General features: G+C 43.0%; 1 protein-coding gene across 1 annotated transcript in view; it reads right to left on the bottom strand.

The window, feature by feature from the left end:
• Positions 1–18912, bottom strand: part of TNFSF15 (tumor necrosis factor (ligand) superfamily, member 15) — a 22418-nt gene extending 3506 nt beyond the window's left edge. The window contains exons 1-3 of the mRNA XM_006890710.1: positions 18694–18912; positions 2614–2656; positions 1457–1504 (exon numbers count right to left, since the gene is read on the bottom strand). Coding sequence (XP_006890772.1) covers positions 1457–1504; positions 2614–2656; positions 18694–18912 — 310 coding nt within the window. The remainder of the gene's footprint in view (positions 1–1456; positions 1505–2613; positions 2657–18693) is intronic.
• Between the last annotated feature and the right edge of the window lie 1758 nt (positions 18913–20670).

The following is a 20670-nucleotide window of genomic DNA, read 5'->3' as shown; positions in this document are numbered from 1 at the left end:
TTATAGAAAAAAATAAACTGATATACTAAAAAAAAAAAATTTCCTAGGGAGCTCTGGTGGCCTAGTGGCAAGAAGCTGCACTGCAATCCCAGAAGTATGCTGTTTGAATCCACCAGATGCTCTGCTGGAGAAGGAGGGCAAGCTCCTCCTGTACCAATCAGATCCAATTTGATGGTACACACACAAAAAAGAATAATAATAAAAAATAATCCTTTCAGATTTCAAAGCAAAATGACAACACTAAACTAAGACGTTGATATGCAAATAGCTATGTCAACACAGCAAGTAGGAGTTTGGGTGGGAAGTATGTTCTAATGGAAACAGTGCAATTGGGATAGTTAAGCTTGAATCGCAACTAGTCATGTAACATGGGACAACTAGACTGAGTTGCCAAGACCTCAGTTTTCTCATCTATGGATGAGAATTACTAATCGCTGTTTCACTGGGCTGCTGTGTGAGTAAATGAATAACTGATGTAAAATATTTACCACAGAACCTGGTATATATTGGGATCTCAGTAAAAGCCACAAATCCCTTCTATCCCTTCCGTTTGACAGGAAGACCAGTGGCAGCTCCATACTCAGAAAGATTTACTTAGTAATAAAAGAAATACTCAGAATTCTTTCAGGCTTTGCTTTCTCACCCCTGCCACCTTTTTATCCTTCTTATCTTATTCTTGGCAAATGATGACTCATAGACTCTGATCCTAATTTTCCATTCAAAATGCACTTGGAATTTTCCCTTTTTGTCAAACATTAAGACACTTATCTTGGCCATGAAGTTATGCCCCTTATGAATCGTAAAATGCCATAAAGGTTCCTGTGGTTCAAGAGGATATGCTTATTGCAGTTCTCTCAACTTTGGTTCTAAAAAGATGTAATTCTCAACTTTCTCCCCTTTTTAACACATCTTTTGGCATCATGGTATTTTCCCTCCAGATCTCAAAGGTCCGTGAAACTCCAGGAGTTTCTAACACTATACTTGGAAACCTGGAAAACTGGTTATCTTATGAGATTCCTCTTCCTTTCTTCTCATTAGTGAAAAAACTGGGAAATACCATTTTTTTAAATTTAAATTTAAATTCTTCTTGAATAGGGCAGAGAGGGACCTCATATGTAGGACACTTAAGGCAACCTTTATCTGTGATTAGCTTCAGAATTTTTTTAAGTTCTGGATCTGAGGAAGGTAATTTTTGAATGATCGAGTGTGTGAAGTAAAGAGAATTTGGAGAGAAAGGCAGATGGCTCAAAGAACTTCCTAGAAAACGCCCAAGAGGCAAGAACCTTTGGACCACTCATAGAGAGGAAGGCATCTAAAAGCCTGCGATTAAAAGAAAATTCTCTTACCCACTGGTGTTATTTCTCATTTGAAGCCACTAGGATAAATTCTGGAAAACTATCTGAATGAGATCTCCCCACCACTGTCCATAGTCTTCCAGAAATGCATCAAGGGTTACCTGTCAGGTGTGCCCTCGGTTTGGCTCCATCTGCTTTGAAAGGTGTGTCTGTAATGAAAGAAGAAACATGCTTTGTACGGGTCAAAGTGACGTGTGTCAAGACAGCACTTTAGGATTAGCATGGAACCTGGGATGGGAGAGAAACATTTCTCTCCATCAGCTGTACAGCTCCATTCCTTAGGGGATCTAGAATTGGAATGTGAGGCCTACAGTCACTCCTGGGAACAGGGGTAGGCTCAAGAATGGAGTCTTAAATGCAAATATTGTTTAGCCATATAACTTTGGGTGAGCTATCTATATGTCTGAGACTCTGCTTTCTCATCTCTGAGATGAGCACAGCAATCCCTACCAGAGATGGGCAGTGCTCAGCATGATTCTTGCCACATGGTCAGTACTCAGCCAATAATGACCTGTCTGTCCTTCCTTTCCTCTTTTAGGCTTTTGCCTCTACTGGTCCTGTTAGTTAGATGGCTGGTGCCGTCTTCCTGGTCCCTTTAACTATATGTACTAAGCATATGGATGATTTCGCAGGCTTCTGTTTTCCCACTGTAGAAAACCTTAGGATTTCCTTTATGGTCTCAAAGATATTGAATAAATGTATTTTAATGGCAATGGTGGTTGATGATGGTTCTAATAAAAGGTAACTCCCCCAAATACTTTTCCTTACTAGCCATTGTCCAAAGCCTTTTATAGGAATCAACTAATTTAGTTCACACTAGCCCTGTCCATTTTTATAAATAAGGAAACTGAGATAGGTGACATTTGCCCATGGTCACATTTGTGAGTTAAATCTATAGTTGAGCTTGAAGCTCCAGCCATCAGTTCCACACATCATGAACTTGACCATGGAGTCTTTTACCTCTTGGCACCTGGGGAAATGTTTCTCTTCTCTGGGTTAGCATTTCCCAAGTTTAATGATTTGGTAGTTTAAAAACCATCTCTAGGGGAGCTCTGGTGGCCCAGTGGCAAGAAGCTACAGTGCAATCCTGGAGGTGAGGTTTGAATCCACCAAATGCTCCACTGGAGAAGGAGGGGCAATATCTCCCATGGGGGATGAAAAAACACCATAAAAACATCTCTGAAGCTCCTACATGCCAGAGTTACTAGAAATGTTCTCATTCCCCATAAGAAAAAACATTAAGGAAGAATACACTTACAAGCTCGCTGATGTGATGGTCCCAGCTCTTGTGCTGTTGAAGTCTGTTGGAGAAGACAGATATGGTTCAAGCTATCAGTGCTGTCTTAGCTTCAGCATCTACACAGCTACCCCTAGCACGGACACACTTAAAACACCTGCTGCTACATAATCTAGGTGCCCTGAGATAAAGGTAATGACAATTAAAATACTCTAACTGATGAAAATCTTGTGCCCCCACTACCTTTTTCCCTCCTTCAATACTTGATGATTTTTCTCTCTATTATGCTTGCCTCTCAAATTCAACTTTTAAATTGTGCCTTCTGAATGTTTACTGTTTTATTCTAGAGGACCCTGGCATCCTACTGTTGTTTGTATTATTTGGGCAAATAATGACACTTGCCTTATTCCTTTTTTCTCACTTAAAGTTTGAAAATGAGAACTGTTTTTCTAACACAAAAGAGACAAAAAATGTGATATAATCATCATGCTCTCTTGATCAACTTTCACACTTCTTTCTTACTTCCACATGCTCAGGAAGGTTTTGTGATTGCAGTCCCAGCTTGTGAGTCACTTCAGATCGCACATGTGGAAGAGTAACTGCTTTGGAGGAAGAAAGACTTGAATTTGAAGCTTGGTTCCACCATTTATTAACTGTGATGATGAGCCAGATGCTTTTCTCCTCTGGGCTTCAGCTTTCTCATTTGTAAAATGAGGATTATACTTCAACCTAATGAAAATAAAGCCCTCCAGAACTGGGCCATAAGGCAACATCATGATTAATGAAAAGAGTAAACCTGTCAATGATTTAATTTCACTTGGATCCATAAGCAATATCCATAGAAGTCAAGAAATCACAAGACATGTTGCACTGGGCAAATATGCTGTAAAAGATTTCGTTCAGGTACTTAAGAGCAAGGATATAAATTTAAAGACTAGAGTGTGCCTGGTGTGAGCCAAGCATGGTATTTTCACTTGCTTCATACACTTATGAAAGTTGGACATTGATTAAGGAAGACTTTCATATCGAGTAGACTGTCAGAAGAACAAACAAATCTGTCTTAGAATAAATGCAGCCAGGGTGATTTTAGAGACCAAGATGGTGAGACTTCTCATGTAACTTGGGCATGTTATCCACAGGACTAGTCTTGGCAGAAGGGCATGATACTTCAAAAAGCAGACAGCTGGTAAAGAAGAGGCAGGCCCTCAAGGAGATGGGTCGTCACAGTAACTGCAACAACGGACTTAAGCTAGTAGATATTTATAAGGATGGCACAGGGTTGGTCAGGGTTTTGATATGTTGTGATAGGGTTGCTATGTTTTAGAGCTGATTTGACAACACCTAACAATGACAACCTATATGCAGAACAGATTATCTGGGAGGCTGGGCTCTATGAGGAGAAATGTGGGGTCAAGATTGGTGGACGATTTATCAACAATCTGCGTTACCAGATGACACAACCCTGCTTGCTGAAACTGAAGAGGACCTGAAGCGCCTGCTGCAGAGTGTCAAGGACTGCAGCCTACAATATGGATTGAGGCTCAATGTCAAGAAGACAAAGATTCTCACCACTGGACCAATTGGCAGCATCAGGATGGATGGTGAAGAGATTGAGATTGTACACAGCTTTAGTTTGCTTGGCTCCATAGTCAACAGTCTTGGCACCAGCAGCCAGGAAATTAAAAGGTGCATTGCAATGGGAAAGTCTGCTGTTAGGGACCTCTCCAAAGTGCTGAAGAGCAATGGTGTCTCTTTGGAGACTAAGGTGCGTCTGATACAGGCCATGGTCTTCACAATCACCTGTTATGCATCAGAGAATTGGACAATGACCAAGGAGGATAGAAGGAGAATTGATGCCTTTGAGCTGTGGAGCTGGAGAAGAGTATTGAGAATACCATGGACTGCTAGGAAAACAAACAGATTTGTCTTGGAAAGGGTTAAACCGGGTGGCTCCTTAGAGGCAAGGATTCTGAGGCTTCTTCTAACATACTTTGGACATGTTGTGAGGAGAGACCGGTCCTTGGAGAGGGACATCATGCTTGGGAGGGTGGAGGGAGAGCGCAGGAGAGGAAGGCCCTCTATGAGGTGGATTGATTCAGTGACTGGGATAATTGGGATGGGAGTGTCGGAGACAGTGCGATTGGCACAGGACAGAGCGGAGTTTAGGGCTGTTGTACATAGGGTCGCTGTAAATCGCAGGCGACTCGACGACACATAACAAAACAACAACAATGACAACTAAATGGGAATAATAACGCCTCTTGCTTTAAGTGGCTCCCACTGATAAGTTGAAGACCAAATCATAAAATATATAAACCAGTGCAAAAAAAATGCATGAAAAATGAAGAAGCTACCACTCCCATGCCTGAGTATAAAACTCAAGAGCAAAGCTACATTCTTATCTTAGGTATAAAAGAAAGATTTTAAATTTTACAGTGTTCCTAAAAACCTTCTTTGATGCAATTTTAACTCAATTCAGAGTCTTCTGATATGGTCTTTGTAAGTACACAGTCCCCATTAACAAAGAACTCGATTCAATTCTTCTTTAGTCTTTTTATATCTTTAGCAGACTAGTTTTACGGTTTTATATCCTAAGTCAGGAAATCAAGAGACGAATTGCATTGGGAAAGTTGGCTGTGAGAGACCTCTCAAGAGTACTGAAGAGTAACAACGTCAGACTGGAGACTAAGGTGCACCTGATCCAGGCTATAGTCATTGCAATTACGTGCTATGCATCAGAGAGTTGGACAGTGAATAGGGTTGATAGAAAAAGAATTGATGCCTTTGAGCTGTGGTGCTGGAGAAGAATGTTGAATATACCATGAGCTGCTAGGGGAATAAACAGGTTTGTCCTGGAGAGGGTGAAGCAGGAAGGCTCTTTGGAGTCAAGGATTCTGAAGCTTTGTCTGACATACTTTGGGCATGTTGCAAGGAGGGGACTGGTCCTTGGAGAGGGACATCATGTTTGGCAGAGTGGAGGGGTGGCAAAGGAGAGGAAGACCTTCGATGAGATGGATCAATTCTGTGACTGGAGAGGTGGGAATAAGTGCATTTGAGATGGCTAGGTTGGCACAGGATAGAAGAGAATATAGAGCTCTTGTACATAGGGTAGCTATGAATCGCAAGCGACTCGATGGCACATAACAACAACAACAATCCTAAAATGAGAGAGAGAGGCGAGAGGAGAGGGAGAGGAGAGAGAGAGAGAGAGAGAGAGAGAGAGAGAGAGAGAGAGAGAGAGAGAGAGAATATTTATGAATAAAAAGTAGTGTATCTATGTCAGTACAACAGTGGAATAGATTTTGCATCTGTTATGGATTGACTTGTGTCCTCCCCCAAAATACATGCATGTAATTATATAATGTGGAAGCTATAAGTGATCTGATAAACTAAGACATTATAAGAGGATTAAGGGTAGAATGCAACACCGAGTAATACCATCGTAGCACTGTAATACCTTTTACTTTACAGGAGTTAAAAAAGGGAGGAAAGCAAGCAAGGAGTGAAAATCTTGATACCACCAAGAAAGAATCGCCAGGAGTGGAGTGCATCCTTTTAGACACAGGTCTCTCTGAGTGAGGGAGGTCCCTGACACAGAAAGGCCAAGACACATGGAAATCTTCAAGAAACATGAGGGTTCATACACAGTTGCTGAAGGGAACAAAGACCTTCCTTTAGAACTGCCACAGAGTGAGGGCCTTCCTCTAGACCCAGCGCCCTGAATTTGGACTCCTAGCCTCTTAAACTATAAGAGAAAATATTTGGTAAAGCCCTCCACTTGGGTGGTATCTCTGTTCTATCATTACAAGATAACTATATTTGTCTGTAGTGTGGTCTGTAGGAATGTGTGGTCATGTGGAAGTAGATTGTGTCATTGTTGAGTCTAGTGAAGAGGAGAGAGCAGGTCTGTGAGTCGCAGTGATCTGATAAAAGCCCAGACTCCAGTCTGTGTTCACTTTTCAAAGCACCCTATCTAACCTTTACTGGAAGCTCTCTTGAGCAGAAACCGTGTCTTGAATTGCCTCTCTAGCTTTCTGTCTCGTTGCCAAGTTGTCGCACACTTTTAAATTGAGACCGTGCTTAGAAACATTTTTTTTGCCATCATTTGCGCAATGTGTTAATGACGCTGTTGCTACTTTACCTCTCAATTACCAGACTTGAAATCTCAGTCTTTCTTCCACATACCATTAGTTATTTCTAATTTTTTTTTTTTAAATCATTTGTGGTTCTGTTTTAGGTCTCAGCACTCTGCTCTCCAGGATTCTCCCTACAGCCTTCCAACAGGTCTTCCTGGTTTTCCCCTTTCTTAGATCCATTTCCTAGCCTGCCTCCAGAAGGCTTTGTAGAAAACATCACTCCGTTGAGACACAACTCTGCCTCCAAACCTTCAGGGATGCCTCCTGGCTTTCTAGACATGCACCCAAATAGCTGTCTGAGACTTAGGGTCCAATTTACCATTGCAGTTTCACTGCTTATTCTTCACTCCTCTTTAAAAGCCCTGTACTTTAACCATAAGAGACCATAAGGGGGTGGGGATTGTGTACCAATGAGGGAGTTTTTCTTTTGCTTTTCAAGGAGAGGAGCAAATGGGGGGGAGGGGGGAGGGGTTTGTGCGGGGAGAAGGGTGCAACAATGAATGAATGGAATCCCAAAATCTCTGTAGATGTTCATTGAAATGAAAAATAAACAACCTAAAAAAAGAAAAAAACCTGTACAAAGACCAAGAAGATGTCTTTAGAACAAAGCAGGCGGTAGCGTATGCTATTAATTGTCAAATACCTGCAAAACTTGTAAAACACATTAAATTTAGAAGAAGAGTCTTACTTCCTCATAAATAAATGGTCTTCTTGGTAAATGGTAAAAAAAAAAAGAGAGAGACAATCATAGAGATTCAAGGGACCTGGAAAACTCAATTAAGTGCAGTACTGTTTATTGGCTAAGTAGTGACACCATACTAAGCCCATCATATGCATTATCTTCTTCAGCTTATAACCCCTCTTTGAAGAGGATGTTATTTATGCTCTCATGGAGAATTTAGCTATGGATGATTAAAAGACGTTTGCAGGGTTCCATGGATGGTAGAGCAGCAGGGTTTTAAACCAGCCAGTTGACACTAAAACCTCAAGCTCTAAACCATTACAACTCCTGGATGAGCTTCTAATTTGGATAAATTCCATGTACCGTGACAGTGGGGAAAACACAGAGGGCAGAGGGTCTGGACCAGGCCCAGAAGTGGGGGATTCAGTGGGAATTACCCTGATCTAGTCATAAAAGGGGATAATGGAATGGCCATTCCAGACAAGGACAGCTGTTTATGTAATAGTAATGAGGCTCAGCAGAACATGAGGGCGTTTGGGAAACAGTAAGAATTTCTGCTACTCAGTAAATTTATTATGTATTCTTCACATAAAGTCATGAGTACAATGGTTTTTGGAAACCTATCCCCAATTGATGTGATTGCTTGTCTGGCATTGATATCTCTGTCCTTGGAGGCTAAGAAGGAAGACAAAAGTTAGTTCACTCAAGATCTTATTTCCTTACTTGCTATTGAAAAAGCTGATAGACATGCAGAAATTGGCCTTTTGGCAAGGCTGAAAATGGAAGGTGAGATTCTCTAAGAGAATTGGGAAGAGCTTGCCTGCATTCCATGTATTGTTGTTAGGTGCCATCAAGTTGAGTCTGACTCATAGTGACCCTATGGACAGTTGTTCTGAACCCTGCCCTATCCTGTGCCATCCTCATCATCTCTGACACACTCGAGTCCAATGCTGAAGTCACTGTGTCAATCCATCTTGTTGGAAGTTTTCCTCTCCTTTGCTGACCACCCCCCCATCTTCCCAAGCATAATGTTCTGTTTCAAGGAATAGCCTTGCCCAGCTGCATGCCCGGAGAATGAAAGACCAAATGTCAGCATCTATGTCTCCATGGAAGCAGTCTTGCTACACCCTTTCTAAGACATAGCTGCTTGTTCTGTTGGCAATCCATAGGATATTCATTACTTACCACAACTCAAAGGCATAAATTCTTCTTCTATCATCCTTATTCATTGTACAGTATTCTGATGCCTAGCAGGTGATAGAGAAGACGATGGCATGAATCAGGTGTACCTTAATGTGCAAGCTAACATCATTAGTCTTCAGCATTTGGAGAGGTCCCTTGACAGTTGACATGCCTAATGCAATATGTCTCCCAATTTCTTAATTGTTGGTACCAAGGGTGCTGATTGTTGATCCAAGCAAGATGAAGTCATTGACAGCTTCAATCCTTTCTCATAATGTTGACTCTAGGTCTTGTGATGAAGACGTATTTTCTTGATGTTGAGATGCATTCCATGTGCAGAAAAGGGTAATTACCCTGGTTGGTTTTTCTCTTGCTTCAATTAGTTCTCTCTTTAGTGGTGATCTCTTGAACATTCTGTTTATTTTTGACTAAGCAAACACTTAGCTAAGAACTTGGGAGTATCCTCTTCTGACTCACAGACTCTTCGTAATTATCATGTGTCTGGGTTATAAAAACATTTTTCCTTTTTTTGGTTCTGCTTGATTTCTGTAAGTTGGGGACGTAAGTTGGGATGGCTATAGATCTGAGTGCCAGAAACACCTGGAGATGGTGACAGCTGGCTGGAAAATGTACAAGTCCCCAGCATTCCCAGAGTTCCCAAGAAGAGCAGCAACGATCACAACTCTACCCTGTTCTACTACTAATGACTCCACTGTGGAAGGAAGACTGTTGTGTTGACAGGAAGAAGGGATGCAAACCAAGTCCATGGCTGTAGAACCGATTTCAACACATAGCTGCCCTGTAGGATGGGGTTGAACTGCTCCACAGAGTTTAAGAAACTTGTGAATCTTTGCTGAATTTGTCTGTTTCAACTTTATCCTGGGAAGTAGCTGGTGAATTCAAACTGCTGATCTTTTGGTTAGCAGCCCCGTGTTTAATTCACTGTGCCACTAGAGCTCCTAAACAGAGATGTTGTTGTTATTGTGAGCTGTCAAGTTAGAACCCACTCATAGCTGACCCTCTAGTGGGTTTCAGAGGCTGTAAATCCCACAAGGGGAGATTGCCACTCCTGAGGAGCAGCTGAGGGAGTCAAACCACCTGCCTTTCTGTCGGAAGCACAGCTTCTTGCCCACTAGACCACCAGAGGTCCTTAAGTGATGAGTGAGGAGGATATTCGAGAGGACAAAATAGTAGCTTATTTGAGAAAGGTGCTGTGAGCTGGCTCAATGTCTGCCCTCAAGACAATAGCAGGCTACAAAAGTAAATATTTGAATGATTCTTTTAACTCTGCCTCATCTCTGTCCTTTTTGGGTTACTCTGAGATGCCAAGAAGACCATGACTCCCTGAGGGGTACTGGCCCCTCCAACACTAACATTCATGCTGAATAGAAACAGGGACCCAAGGCACCAGAAAATGGGACTTATTTCTCCTTTAATGTCTTCTTAAGCCACTGAGAAAGAACAAGGATTCAATTTTATCTCCCTAGGCATTAGTATTACTCCCTGTAGTGATGGACTTATTTGTGTGCTGGTTTCTTCTCTTTCTCTAGTAGAATGTCAGCTTCATACTAGCGGAAAACTGGGTTACTGGTCTAGTTTACCCTTCTATTCCTTATGTCCTGGATGATGCTGGACATTTCTGCTAGTTTATGCCACTAACAAACAATGTAGATGCTCAGACATCAGAAAGACAGAGGTAGAAAAGACAGAAAGAAGGCTTCAAATTTTAGAATTAAAAAATTGAAGAAAAAGACATTTCAATTTCTGGATATACACAAAGTTTTGAGTGCTTATTTGAACTGGAAAACAACCTTAACTGCAGAGTTGGTTAGCGCAATCTTTTCAATTCTGAGACCTCTAAGGATCTCTAAGAGGCTCTGCTTGAAGCATACTCACAGCCCTGGAAATGTCTGTTGAAAACGTAAGCCTGAGAGAGCTCTGGTGGCCCAGTTCATGGGAAGCTATACTGCGCATTCCCAGTGGTTTGACATCACTGTGAGGTTTGAAGGTGTGTTTGTGTGTGTGATGTCTCTGTGAATCAGAATCAACTCGACAATAGTGAGGTTTTGAGTCTGAGCTGTAAGACTTGGGCAGGAGTTGTAACAGAGAAGGCAAATATGCATGGTCACATGTGGACACCTTGGCGCATAATTACTGCCATCAGGATTTATAAGCCCAAGCTTGCAAGTTGGTTCTTAGTTCCTGTGAAGCAGGAAATTTACACTTTCATTTGATTTTCTTTCTTCTCTCATTAGATTTTTGTATGTTGGCTGGTAATTCCTGACTCAAAATAGCCATTACATAACCCTTTAGGTATTTTGGGAATTTCTCAAATTCTTCAAAATTGGAAAGAAGGAATGATGGAAGGAAGAAGGACACTGGGGGCCTGGCATTTATGTGTGTTTTTAATAGAATTCTTCAAGAAAGATCATCACCTTTTTTGTAGCCTTTTAAATCATATAATTAGGGACTTAAGGAGAAAAATAAGTAAAGGAGTTCAAGGTCAAAGGGCAAATGGAGAGCCTGGAGCCTGAAAGTAAGAGGTCCCACTGCCCTTTGGGAACTTCAAAAACATTAAATGTACAATGCATGAAGGAGCTTGAAGGAAGGTGGTCTTTGAGATTCTCCATTTCACCAGAAAAATCTCTTGAGTGTATTTTAACAAATGATCTATTTAGCCTTCCATCCTATATTTTTCATCACTAGCTAACATATTTACAAACAGGAAGAGGCAGTCATTATTCACTGTCATTGATGCTTGCAAGTGCAAAGGCGTACAGGTTTAATGACCCATACTATCCCCGCAGCACTTCTGGAAGAGGTACAGATTTGGGTCCCTTCCCTCTTTCTCCTGCTCCTCTTTGTTTATACTTGTGCAAAGATAAACTAACATAAAAATCTTTTCCTTTTATTGCCATCTCATCTCATCCTCCTTCAAGGAGGCGTGGATAGGGCTTTACATACAACATTCAGGGTATTATGGAACAAAGACTGCCGATTTTGGCAGAATAGCAAATCTGGAGGTTGCAGCCCTGTTACTTCCTTGCCTTCTGGCTTGTCAGCCATCCAACCTCAACTGACTGGAATTCTTCCTTCCCAGGACTACTGCGGTAGCTAAGAAAGGCCATACACATCAAGGGGGCACACCACTCATTCTGTTTCTTTTTCAATAAATACATACAGTATGTGCTCTTGGTTCATTCAGTACATCTGTCCTCTGTTCTTACCACCTGTGTCCATCTTTGTGCCATTTTATACAGAGTGGCGAAATGGGATCTTTTGAGAGCTGTGGCAGTGGTGGAGAGAGGGCTTCTTCCTTTCTCTGGTTGTTGTTGTTAGGTGCCATTGCGTCAGCTATGGTTCGTAGCAACCCTATGAACAACAGCACAACCACTTTAACCTATTGATGGCCATCCTCACAATCTCTGCCATGTGCAAGCACAGTCTTATAGTCTCTATGCCAATCCTTCTCATTAAGAGTCTTCCTCTCACACCGATTCTCCCCTTTCCAAGCATGATATCTTTTTCTAAGGACTGGCATTTCTTGACAACATGCTCAAAGTATGTGAGATGAAGTTTAACCAGTTTTGCTTCTAAGGAGTGTCCGGGTTACACTTCTTCTAAGACAGATTTGGTTTTTTTGGTAGTCCATGGACATCCAGTAATCTTTTCTAGTCCACAATTTAGGAGACCCTGAATAGTGCAGATGGTTAAGCGCTCCACTACTAGTCGAGAAGTTGGTAGTTCAGGCACAGCCGAAGGTGCCGTGGAAGAAAGGCCTGGTGCACTACTCCTGAAAGGCCATGACCTTGAAAATCCTACAGAGCAGTTGAACTCTGCACACATGGGGTCACCAGGAATTGCACTTGAGAAGAAAGCAACTAATAACAACAGTGACACCAGTCTACAGTTTACTTCTGGATGCCTGACATTGCAGAATGCAGATTGGTTATTGGAATGGAATTCCTCCTCCACTCCCCATCGATTGTGAAACTCAAGCATGTTGTGTTGCTGCTCCAGCTGCTCAGGCCCATTAAGAAGAACGCTGGGAAACGAACGCTTTTATTTTTTTTTAATTGTGGTTTGAGTTAAAGTTTACAAAGCAAATTAACTTTCCACTCGAGATCTCATACATATTTTGTTTCATGAATTCATAAGTTACAATCCCCTTAATATCAGAGCACTCTTCCTAGCTGGGCTCTTTGTTTCTTTGTTCATTTTGTTGTTTTTTGTTATCTTCATAATTTGGGGTTTAGGCAAATGCTACTTGTTTGGTCTTGGTCTTGTATGACTAATTTTTTTGGACTATTTTTTCCAGTCTTTTTTTTTTTTTTTTAGTACTTTCCTAAGGATATTTTGGGCATGTTGTTGTGGGGGAGGGCAGCCCTTGGAAAAAGACATCGTGCTGGGAAAGGTAGAGGGTCAGAGAAAGAGAGGAAGACTTCCAGCAAAGAGGATTGACACAGGGACTGTAATAATGGACTTGAGCATATCAGAGATGGTGAAGACAGTGCCTGACAGGGCCAAGTTCAGAGCTTTGTTTATTAGGTCTCTGTGAGTTGTAGCGGCATCTACCAACACAACACCTCTCCTCTCTGGTGCTATTATTCACTTTAGAGACCTGTCTGGCTGAAAGATGATCTCTGAGACTGGGCTCAGTTCCAAATTTGAAGGCAGTCTAAGAAAATGTGAAGGCTAGTCTCAGAGATTTCATGAGTCTCTATCAGATAGGTAAGTCTAGTTTTGTTAAAATTTTGAGGAATTGTTTTCTCCCAAACTGTCCAGGTCATTTTACTGTGATTGCGATTAGAGCAGGCCAGTAAGTAACAAGGCACCATGCAGTTCTTCTGGTCTCAGGCTAGCGGAGGCTGTGGTCTGCATGGTTCATTGCTCCTTTGGACGAACTGTCCTCTTGAATTTTCAATATTCTTTACTCTTCTGTCTCCGGATGAGAAGAGGCCAATAGGTGTATCTTAGATTGTCAGTCTCCAGCTTTTAAGACTCCAATTTCCAATCAACAAAGTATGATGGAGAACACTGTCTCTGAGGACTGTTATAATTGTTCTAGATATCTCTCCCTTCACTCCCCACCTTGGTCCTATGTCCCTAAAGCCAGTGATTCATTTCCTCAACTAAGATATCTTCGTAACGGTACTCCTATATGCTCTACTATTTGAAGCCAGTGATTCATTTCCTCAACTAAGATATCTTCGTAACGGTACTCCTATATGCTCTACTATTTGCCTGGATACATTTACAGTTCATATGCGTACATATCTAAAAATATCCTCTGCCCAGTCTGTCTATATGCTTGTAGATGTAGTCCCGTTAACCTTCCCACACCTGTTCAGCTTGCATGTTGACCTGTGCATTCACTCTTAGGTCATCATTTGCTACTCCTGATAATGCAAGACTGTGTATGTAGTAGTATTTACCTTGTTACCCTGGACTCTCATACACCTCCCAGTATTTTTCTTTGCCTTGGTTATATTGTGCTGATTTGGGAGAAGGACTCTTGCAGCTACTGTGCAGTGGAGGCATTTTGGTGTGGGGTCTGCCAGAGAACTCAGAACTCAAGATGCTGCTGAGTGTGTTCACGTTAGTGAATGGATTAAGAGGTTCTGAAATCCCTAGCTACAAGCTGCCCCTGATACTTGGAGTTCAGATTCATAGCTCGCTCTTCCACAGCGTACCTTCACTACCTCTACCCTTTGCCCACATCCTGACCTTTGTGAGGGTCTTGTCTTGGACGCCTGCCCTGCAGGAGCTTCCTGAGGCTACAGCAGAACCAGCGATTCTGCATTTTGCAGTTTACAGAACACTTTTTTTCTCGACTGTTTATTTTCTCCAATAACTCTGAGATGATAGTGCTATTATTATCCTCATTTGAAAGAAGACGAAACAACTTGAGTGAGATAAAAAGGTTCTCCCAAGGAGAAATTAGTGGAGAGATAATATCTGGTACATATATACTTATGGCAACAGCTTTCTGAATATCACACAGAATTTTCTGCACAACACTTTAAAGAGAGGTCATTAGGTGCCTTTATAAACAGATGAACCTGTGAAGCAACCCTGGGCCTCCCAGAGATTTCATTCCATTGTACTGAGATCTCAGTCTGTGCCAGGCTGAGAGCAAGTCTGGTATCAACCTTCTGTTATGCCTGGAGCACCAGCCTGGCACTGAGCAGTGCTGGCAAGAGGAGGGAAGACATGACTGGCCCAAGAGCACGGTGGGCCACAGTGGAGCCTGGGGATTCCACTTGAGGGCAGTGGAGAACCCCCAGAGGGTCCAAGGGAGCCTTAGGCCAGCGTGGGATGTGCAGAGTGGTGAGGGGCTGGTGATACTGGGATGGGGAAGGAGGCGCTGAGTCAGCCCATAAACATCACAGCATCAAGCATGCTCTTTCTGGCTTGACACCAGCAGGTTCAGAGCAGGCGGAGACTCTGGCCTCTATGATGTTACTTCCCAATCAGCAAAGGTCTCTGGGCATAATAATAGTAACATCAGCAACATATATTGACCCTCCACTCCTGCCAGACACTTCAAACACCTTATTTATAATTATTCTCCTTTCATACTTAAGGAAGCTGAGGTCTAAGGAGGTTAGGCAACATGACAAAGTTAACAGGGCTAGAGCAATTCTCAGACTGAGGTTGAATCTGTGACCATGATTTTCCCGAGACATACTCTGCTTAGTCATCTCTAGGAGTCCAAAGTCCTCAAATATTTCACCATCTCTACATTTTTCTATGAGGAACCTCGATGGTGCAATTGTGAAGCACCTGGCTGCTAACCAAAAGATTGGTGGCTTGAATCTATCCAGTGGCTCCAGAGATCTGATGTTCTGCTTCTTCAAAGGTTATAACCCAGGTAACCCTCCAGAACAGTTCACCACTGTCACATAAGGTCATTATGAGTTGAAAATACACTCGAAGGGCCTTAACAACACAGCTCTTAATCCAATTGCTTTTGAGTCAGAATCAGCTGATAGCTGAGCCCTGCAGGGGGGGGTTCAGATGTTGTTAATTGCATAGGAGGAGATTGCCCATCTTTCTTCTGTGGAGCAGCTGGTGGATTTGAACCACCTGCCTTTGGGTTGGCAGCACAATCCTTACATACTAGGCCAGTAGAGCTTCTTTGCTGTCTAACAAGACTTTTGTCTATAGGTGATATATACATTTTGGTAAGTCGGTTCCTACCCCCATTACATGGTTCCTAGCTGTTGCAAAAAGGGTTGCCATGAATTGCAGACGACTCGATGGCACATAACAAGAAGCCGATTCCATCTCAAGACCACCCTATACCTCGTTTCCTAGGTGACAAATCTTTATGAGGAGAGGCTGACTATCCCTCTCCCACAGAGTGGCTGGTGTACTCGAGCTGCTGACTTTTTGTTTAGTAGCTCAACACATAATGCCCTCCACCACCAGGAATCATTGTCATTGTGTAGTTGTTAAAACTCTTTCCCTTGTCGCCCAGGCTCTGATCGGATATTCCAGTAGAGGTACCAGTTTCCTTTGTGCCCTTCCTGAGATATGATATGCATTTATAGTTATGCATATGACTCTATTTTAAAAAATAAAATGCGAGATATTACAACATAGATGTTCTCCATCCCATCTCCTTATCTATCTCATACATCAGACTGTAGCTCCCAAAGGCCAAGATCAAGTCCACAGCTCTAGAGTTGCAGGGCGCCTGGTACAGAATGCTCACCACAGTTGATGTGTACACATAGCTTTCTTTGCTTTATCAACATGCAAAATACTCCTCTCTCAGTGATATTATCATATCACTGATACCAGAACCTGTTTCTTTGAGAAAGAAGTCTGAGGCTGCTAGCGATGAAGCCGCTGCCCAGAGCTGATTTTCAAACCCAGATGTTTATCCTGTGATCCATAACATGGCACTGCTCTATCCCCCTAAGCGCTCCTCAGTGACCAGGATTCTCCTGGAGTTCCATTTTCCTTCTCTGAGCTGTCTAGTCTCTGCAAGCTCAGATCCACCTTTCACCCTGCTCTGAACCCTGGGAGGTTGACCTCTGGCCACTGCTTCTCACTGGCTCCTTTGAGCCCTAGCATCCAGTGTGTCTGGTCAATGGGATCAGAGGGTGGGAGGAGAGAGAAGGCGATGCTTTCTCCTCAAGGACTGTTTTTCTCTACTCAGTCCACAGCTCTTTCTGGCTGAAATGTCTCCTTGGTTTCAGTTCCCACTAGCTTCCTCTTGTGTTCTTCCCCCTACTTGCCCCTTGAGGTCAAGGGATAGTAAGCAGTTTCTCACTGTCATTAGCCTAGGAGCCACTTAAAATTGCATGTCGTATTCTTAAACTCTGCCAACATCTCTGCCAACCACCCTTTGGTCTTCCTTTTAATGACTTTTCAAACTCTCTTCTTTAAGCTTTTCTCTTCTTGACATGCATTTCTTTGAGTGGGCCAGCTGTGGCCCCTACGTCTCTCTCCCTTCTTTCTCTTTCATTGCCATCAAGTTTCAGCCAACTCAGCTGACCATCCAGGGTGGTTTTGGAAGACTGTAAATCTCCCAGGAAATGAGCCCTAATCTTTCTTCCACAGTGCTGCTGGTGGATTTGAACTGCCAGAGAGAGGCCACCTTTAGACTAGCAGTGCACCTCTTTACAGACAACACCACCACGCTACATGGATTTCAATCTCATCTCTTTTCCCCTTTCTCTTTCTTCTGATGCACTCAGAAATGACATAGCCTGGCCAAACCACAGCTTTGAAATGACCACATGTGTCCATCCTCCAGGGAGACGGGTCTAACCACAATATAATGGACAGTTTTAGAATGATTCACTTTTTGAGTGCTTACTACTATAGGCTAGGCGCTGAAGTTCATGGATTTTAGAATGAGTAAAGGCCTCACGGGGCTTCCTGTCCAGTGTCAGTTCAAGTTGCCAACTTGTTCTGTGACTGAAAGCAGACCAGTGATCCTCCCTTGGATTATGTCATTTCACTTGATGGCCTTCCAGACAGAAACTTTCTTCATTTCCACTGACAGGAGGGATCTTGGACAGAGGCAGACTTGCCTTTGGGAGAGCTCAGGCTCCTGGAAGCCACCTTGTGCCTCATTCAAGAGCAAGTTACAGCCTGAACTCCCGTGCCCTACAGCTCTCCTCTGGCATCAGTAGCATTTCTGGGAGTCTGCATATTTCTGCCTTTATTTATTTTTGTGCCAACAGCGGCATGTGGCCATGAGCTCTGTTATCTGAGTCACAGCCTGTAAGCTGGCCCAGGGCGCACTGTCACAGTTACACATTAGCTGTCGCCAGCTCCCAGCTCTGATTTGCGGTTGGCCAGCATTGTTTGGAAACCAGCTTTCCAATTAAACTAATTGAGATGTCTGTTTTCTCTACTGGAACTGGAGAATTTGGCTGAAATATAATCAATCACCACAGATGATGCAGGAGGCTAATATATTTTTTTTAAGAGGAAATTACTTGAATAGCATATTCTTAAGAATGGCAGGCACATTTTTACTGTCCCTCAACCAAATGACAATTTTTCTCCTGGTCACCTGTATATAAGTTTTCTCATATTTCACAAAATCTTGTAATCACCAATCAAGCAAGAGTTTTGGTGTTTGTAGCCCCTCCCCCTGGAGCATTGAAAAAGAATACTTGTTGGTTGCTGGCTAAACAAAGAACAGCGCTGACACATCCAGGCATATAATACAGTCATCGACATCATCAAACTGATGTGAATTTCTAGACATTCAAATAAAATCATTATGAAGGAGCCCAAGTAATTCCATTATTTTCCTTTAAAATTTGACTTTGCATACCCCAAAATAAGCTCTTTTTTCCCCCCTAGAGAAATGCTTTTAATTATCAGCATGTTACGACAATTACTTAAAAATATGAGTCTTGAGGTTTTTCTCACATAAACATAGAAAGGGGCGCAATTCATTCCCTGGGAAAATTGAGAATAAAGTCCAAACTGACCCTTTCCGCTCTGGCATTTCCTTGGTATGTAAGCAACAAGGCATGGGGTGAAGCAAGTGCAGGGTCTAAAGCTGAGGGACCTCCTGGGCGCTGCAGAGGTCCACCGACCCAGCAGGCGGAGGGCAGTCTGGCTTACCTGGAGCGCGCAGACCTCTCCGTGGGCCCGGAGCTGGCCCATGAGCAGGTAGGTGGTTAGCCCCGCGAGGATGGGGAGCAGCACCAAGCAGCAGGTGAGAGCCCAGCACGTATGGCTGCTCCTGGCCTCCAGCCCGGGCCTGGCCCTGGGCCTGTCGCAGTCATCCGTGGGCAGCATTTCCACACTTGATGTCTCCCTGAAACCCAGCTCCTCTACCATGCTCCTGCTGGCTCTGGAGGCGCCTCTGATTCCTCTTCAGCTGAGAGACCCCCATTAAATAGAAGACCAGCTTTGCACCGTGGATGAATTCATCACTGCCTACTCCTCCCCCTTTTCTGCCCCCCTCCACGAGTTGTGGCCCTGCCCTGCGAGAGAATGCACCGCCTACAACAGAAACCAAGTTTGGCTTAAGGAAAAAAAAAAAGAAGTAGAAAAGCTTTCCCAAGCGTATTTATATACAGTGTGCTCATGTGCTCTTTCCTTCGTTTACAGAAGGAAGTTAGGAAAGTCCCTGGAGGAGGAGATTAAAGACTTCTTCAGGTCAGTGGGCTGGGCTCATTAACTATACCTGCTTCGTGAGCTGGTCTCCTGCCAGCTGGGCTGGGCAGGAGCGTGCCGCCTCTGGAAGTGAAAGTGAGGGACAGGGAGGTGTGTAGCTGGCAACGTGAGAAATGGAAATCAAGTTCGCATCAGTCTTCTGCAAAACGCTGCCAGGTTCTAGGTCTTTTGGAATCTCTTATGGACGCATTCCCATTTCACCGATGGGAATGCCACAGTTCTGAATGGTGGAGGCCATGGCTGTTGATCTTCCAGGAATGCTAAGAAAATGGTCTCATTCTTTTAAATCTTCCTTTGGGTTTATCATGCCTTGAATATACAACTATTTGTGGGGGAAAAGTGCATTTCTGGCCAGTGTTGAGTAATAGTCTAAGCAGAGAGTATGAGGGCATGGAGGTGACTCTCAGTGATTGGAGGACTTTGACTCTTATTAGTCCAAAGGTAAGTGTGCACCTATGATAGGCCTTGCTCACAGTTGGGTGTGGGACAACACATAATAAAGGTTAACATTTATTAAGCTCTTACTTTAAATGTATTAGTGAGAGAATCCAGTTGTCCTAACTACATTACTGTTTAATAATGTCATTATTTCCATTTTATAGACAAGGTGATTATAGTGCAGAGAATAAGCATAAACTAGAGTTTGGATTCCAGTGAGCTGGGCCCTGGAGGTGCAATGGTTAAGTTCTCAGCAGTTAACTGAATAGCCTGTTGTGAGTTGTGCTTCTAACCCAGAGGCTGTGAGTCTCTGGTGTTTCAAGTCTGCCAGCAGTATCTTGGAAAAAGAGGGGCAGTTTCCTCCTGTGGGAAACCCGATGGAAGGTCACTGTGGGTCGGGACCCACCTGTGGGCAGTGCTTCTGAGTTAGAGCTGTGGGAGAGAGCCTGGGTGATTTGCTTGCATAGCGATTACAGCCAAGGAGACTCTACCAGCCAGTTCTTCCCTGTCACATGGGGTCACTGTTAGTCAGACTCCGCTTGATGGCATCCAACAACAACAGGCTGGCTCCAGAGCCTCATAACTGCTGCACTTCACTGTATGTGCCTCTCTGTTGTTGAGTCTGAGTTACAGTCATTGAGTATCTACTACATTCTAGATAATTTTCAAAGCAGCAGGGGTAAAGTAGTGAAGAGTACAGGCACTAATCTCTGTACTCATGAGAAATCCCTGCAGTCATATCCAAGAGTCAGGGGGAAAATCAGTAAATAAAATGAATAAGTTACATTAATAGCATATAACTTAACCTTAAGCACTTCAGAAAAAAAGCAACAACAACAAATAAAAAGAGATCTTGAAAAGTGGAAGAATATCCCTTGCTCATGGATAGGAAGACTCAATGTTGTGAAAATGGCAATACTACCAAAAGCAATTTAAACATTTAATGCAATCCCAATACAAATACCAACCCCATTCTTCAAC

This window comes from Elephantulus edwardii, unplaced genomic scaffold (assembly GCF_000299155.1).
Source record: "Elephantulus edwardii isolate Elephantulus edwardi_28Jun2011 unplaced genomic scaffold, EleEdw1.0 scaffold00092, whole genome shotgun sequence".
NCBI classification, from domain to species: domain Eukaryota; kingdom Metazoa; phylum Chordata; class Mammalia; order Macroscelidea; family Macroscelididae; genus Elephantulus; species Elephantulus edwardii.
The sequence above is the reverse complement of the archived record's forward strand: the minus strand, read 5'-3'. Positions and strand labels throughout refer to the sequence as shown.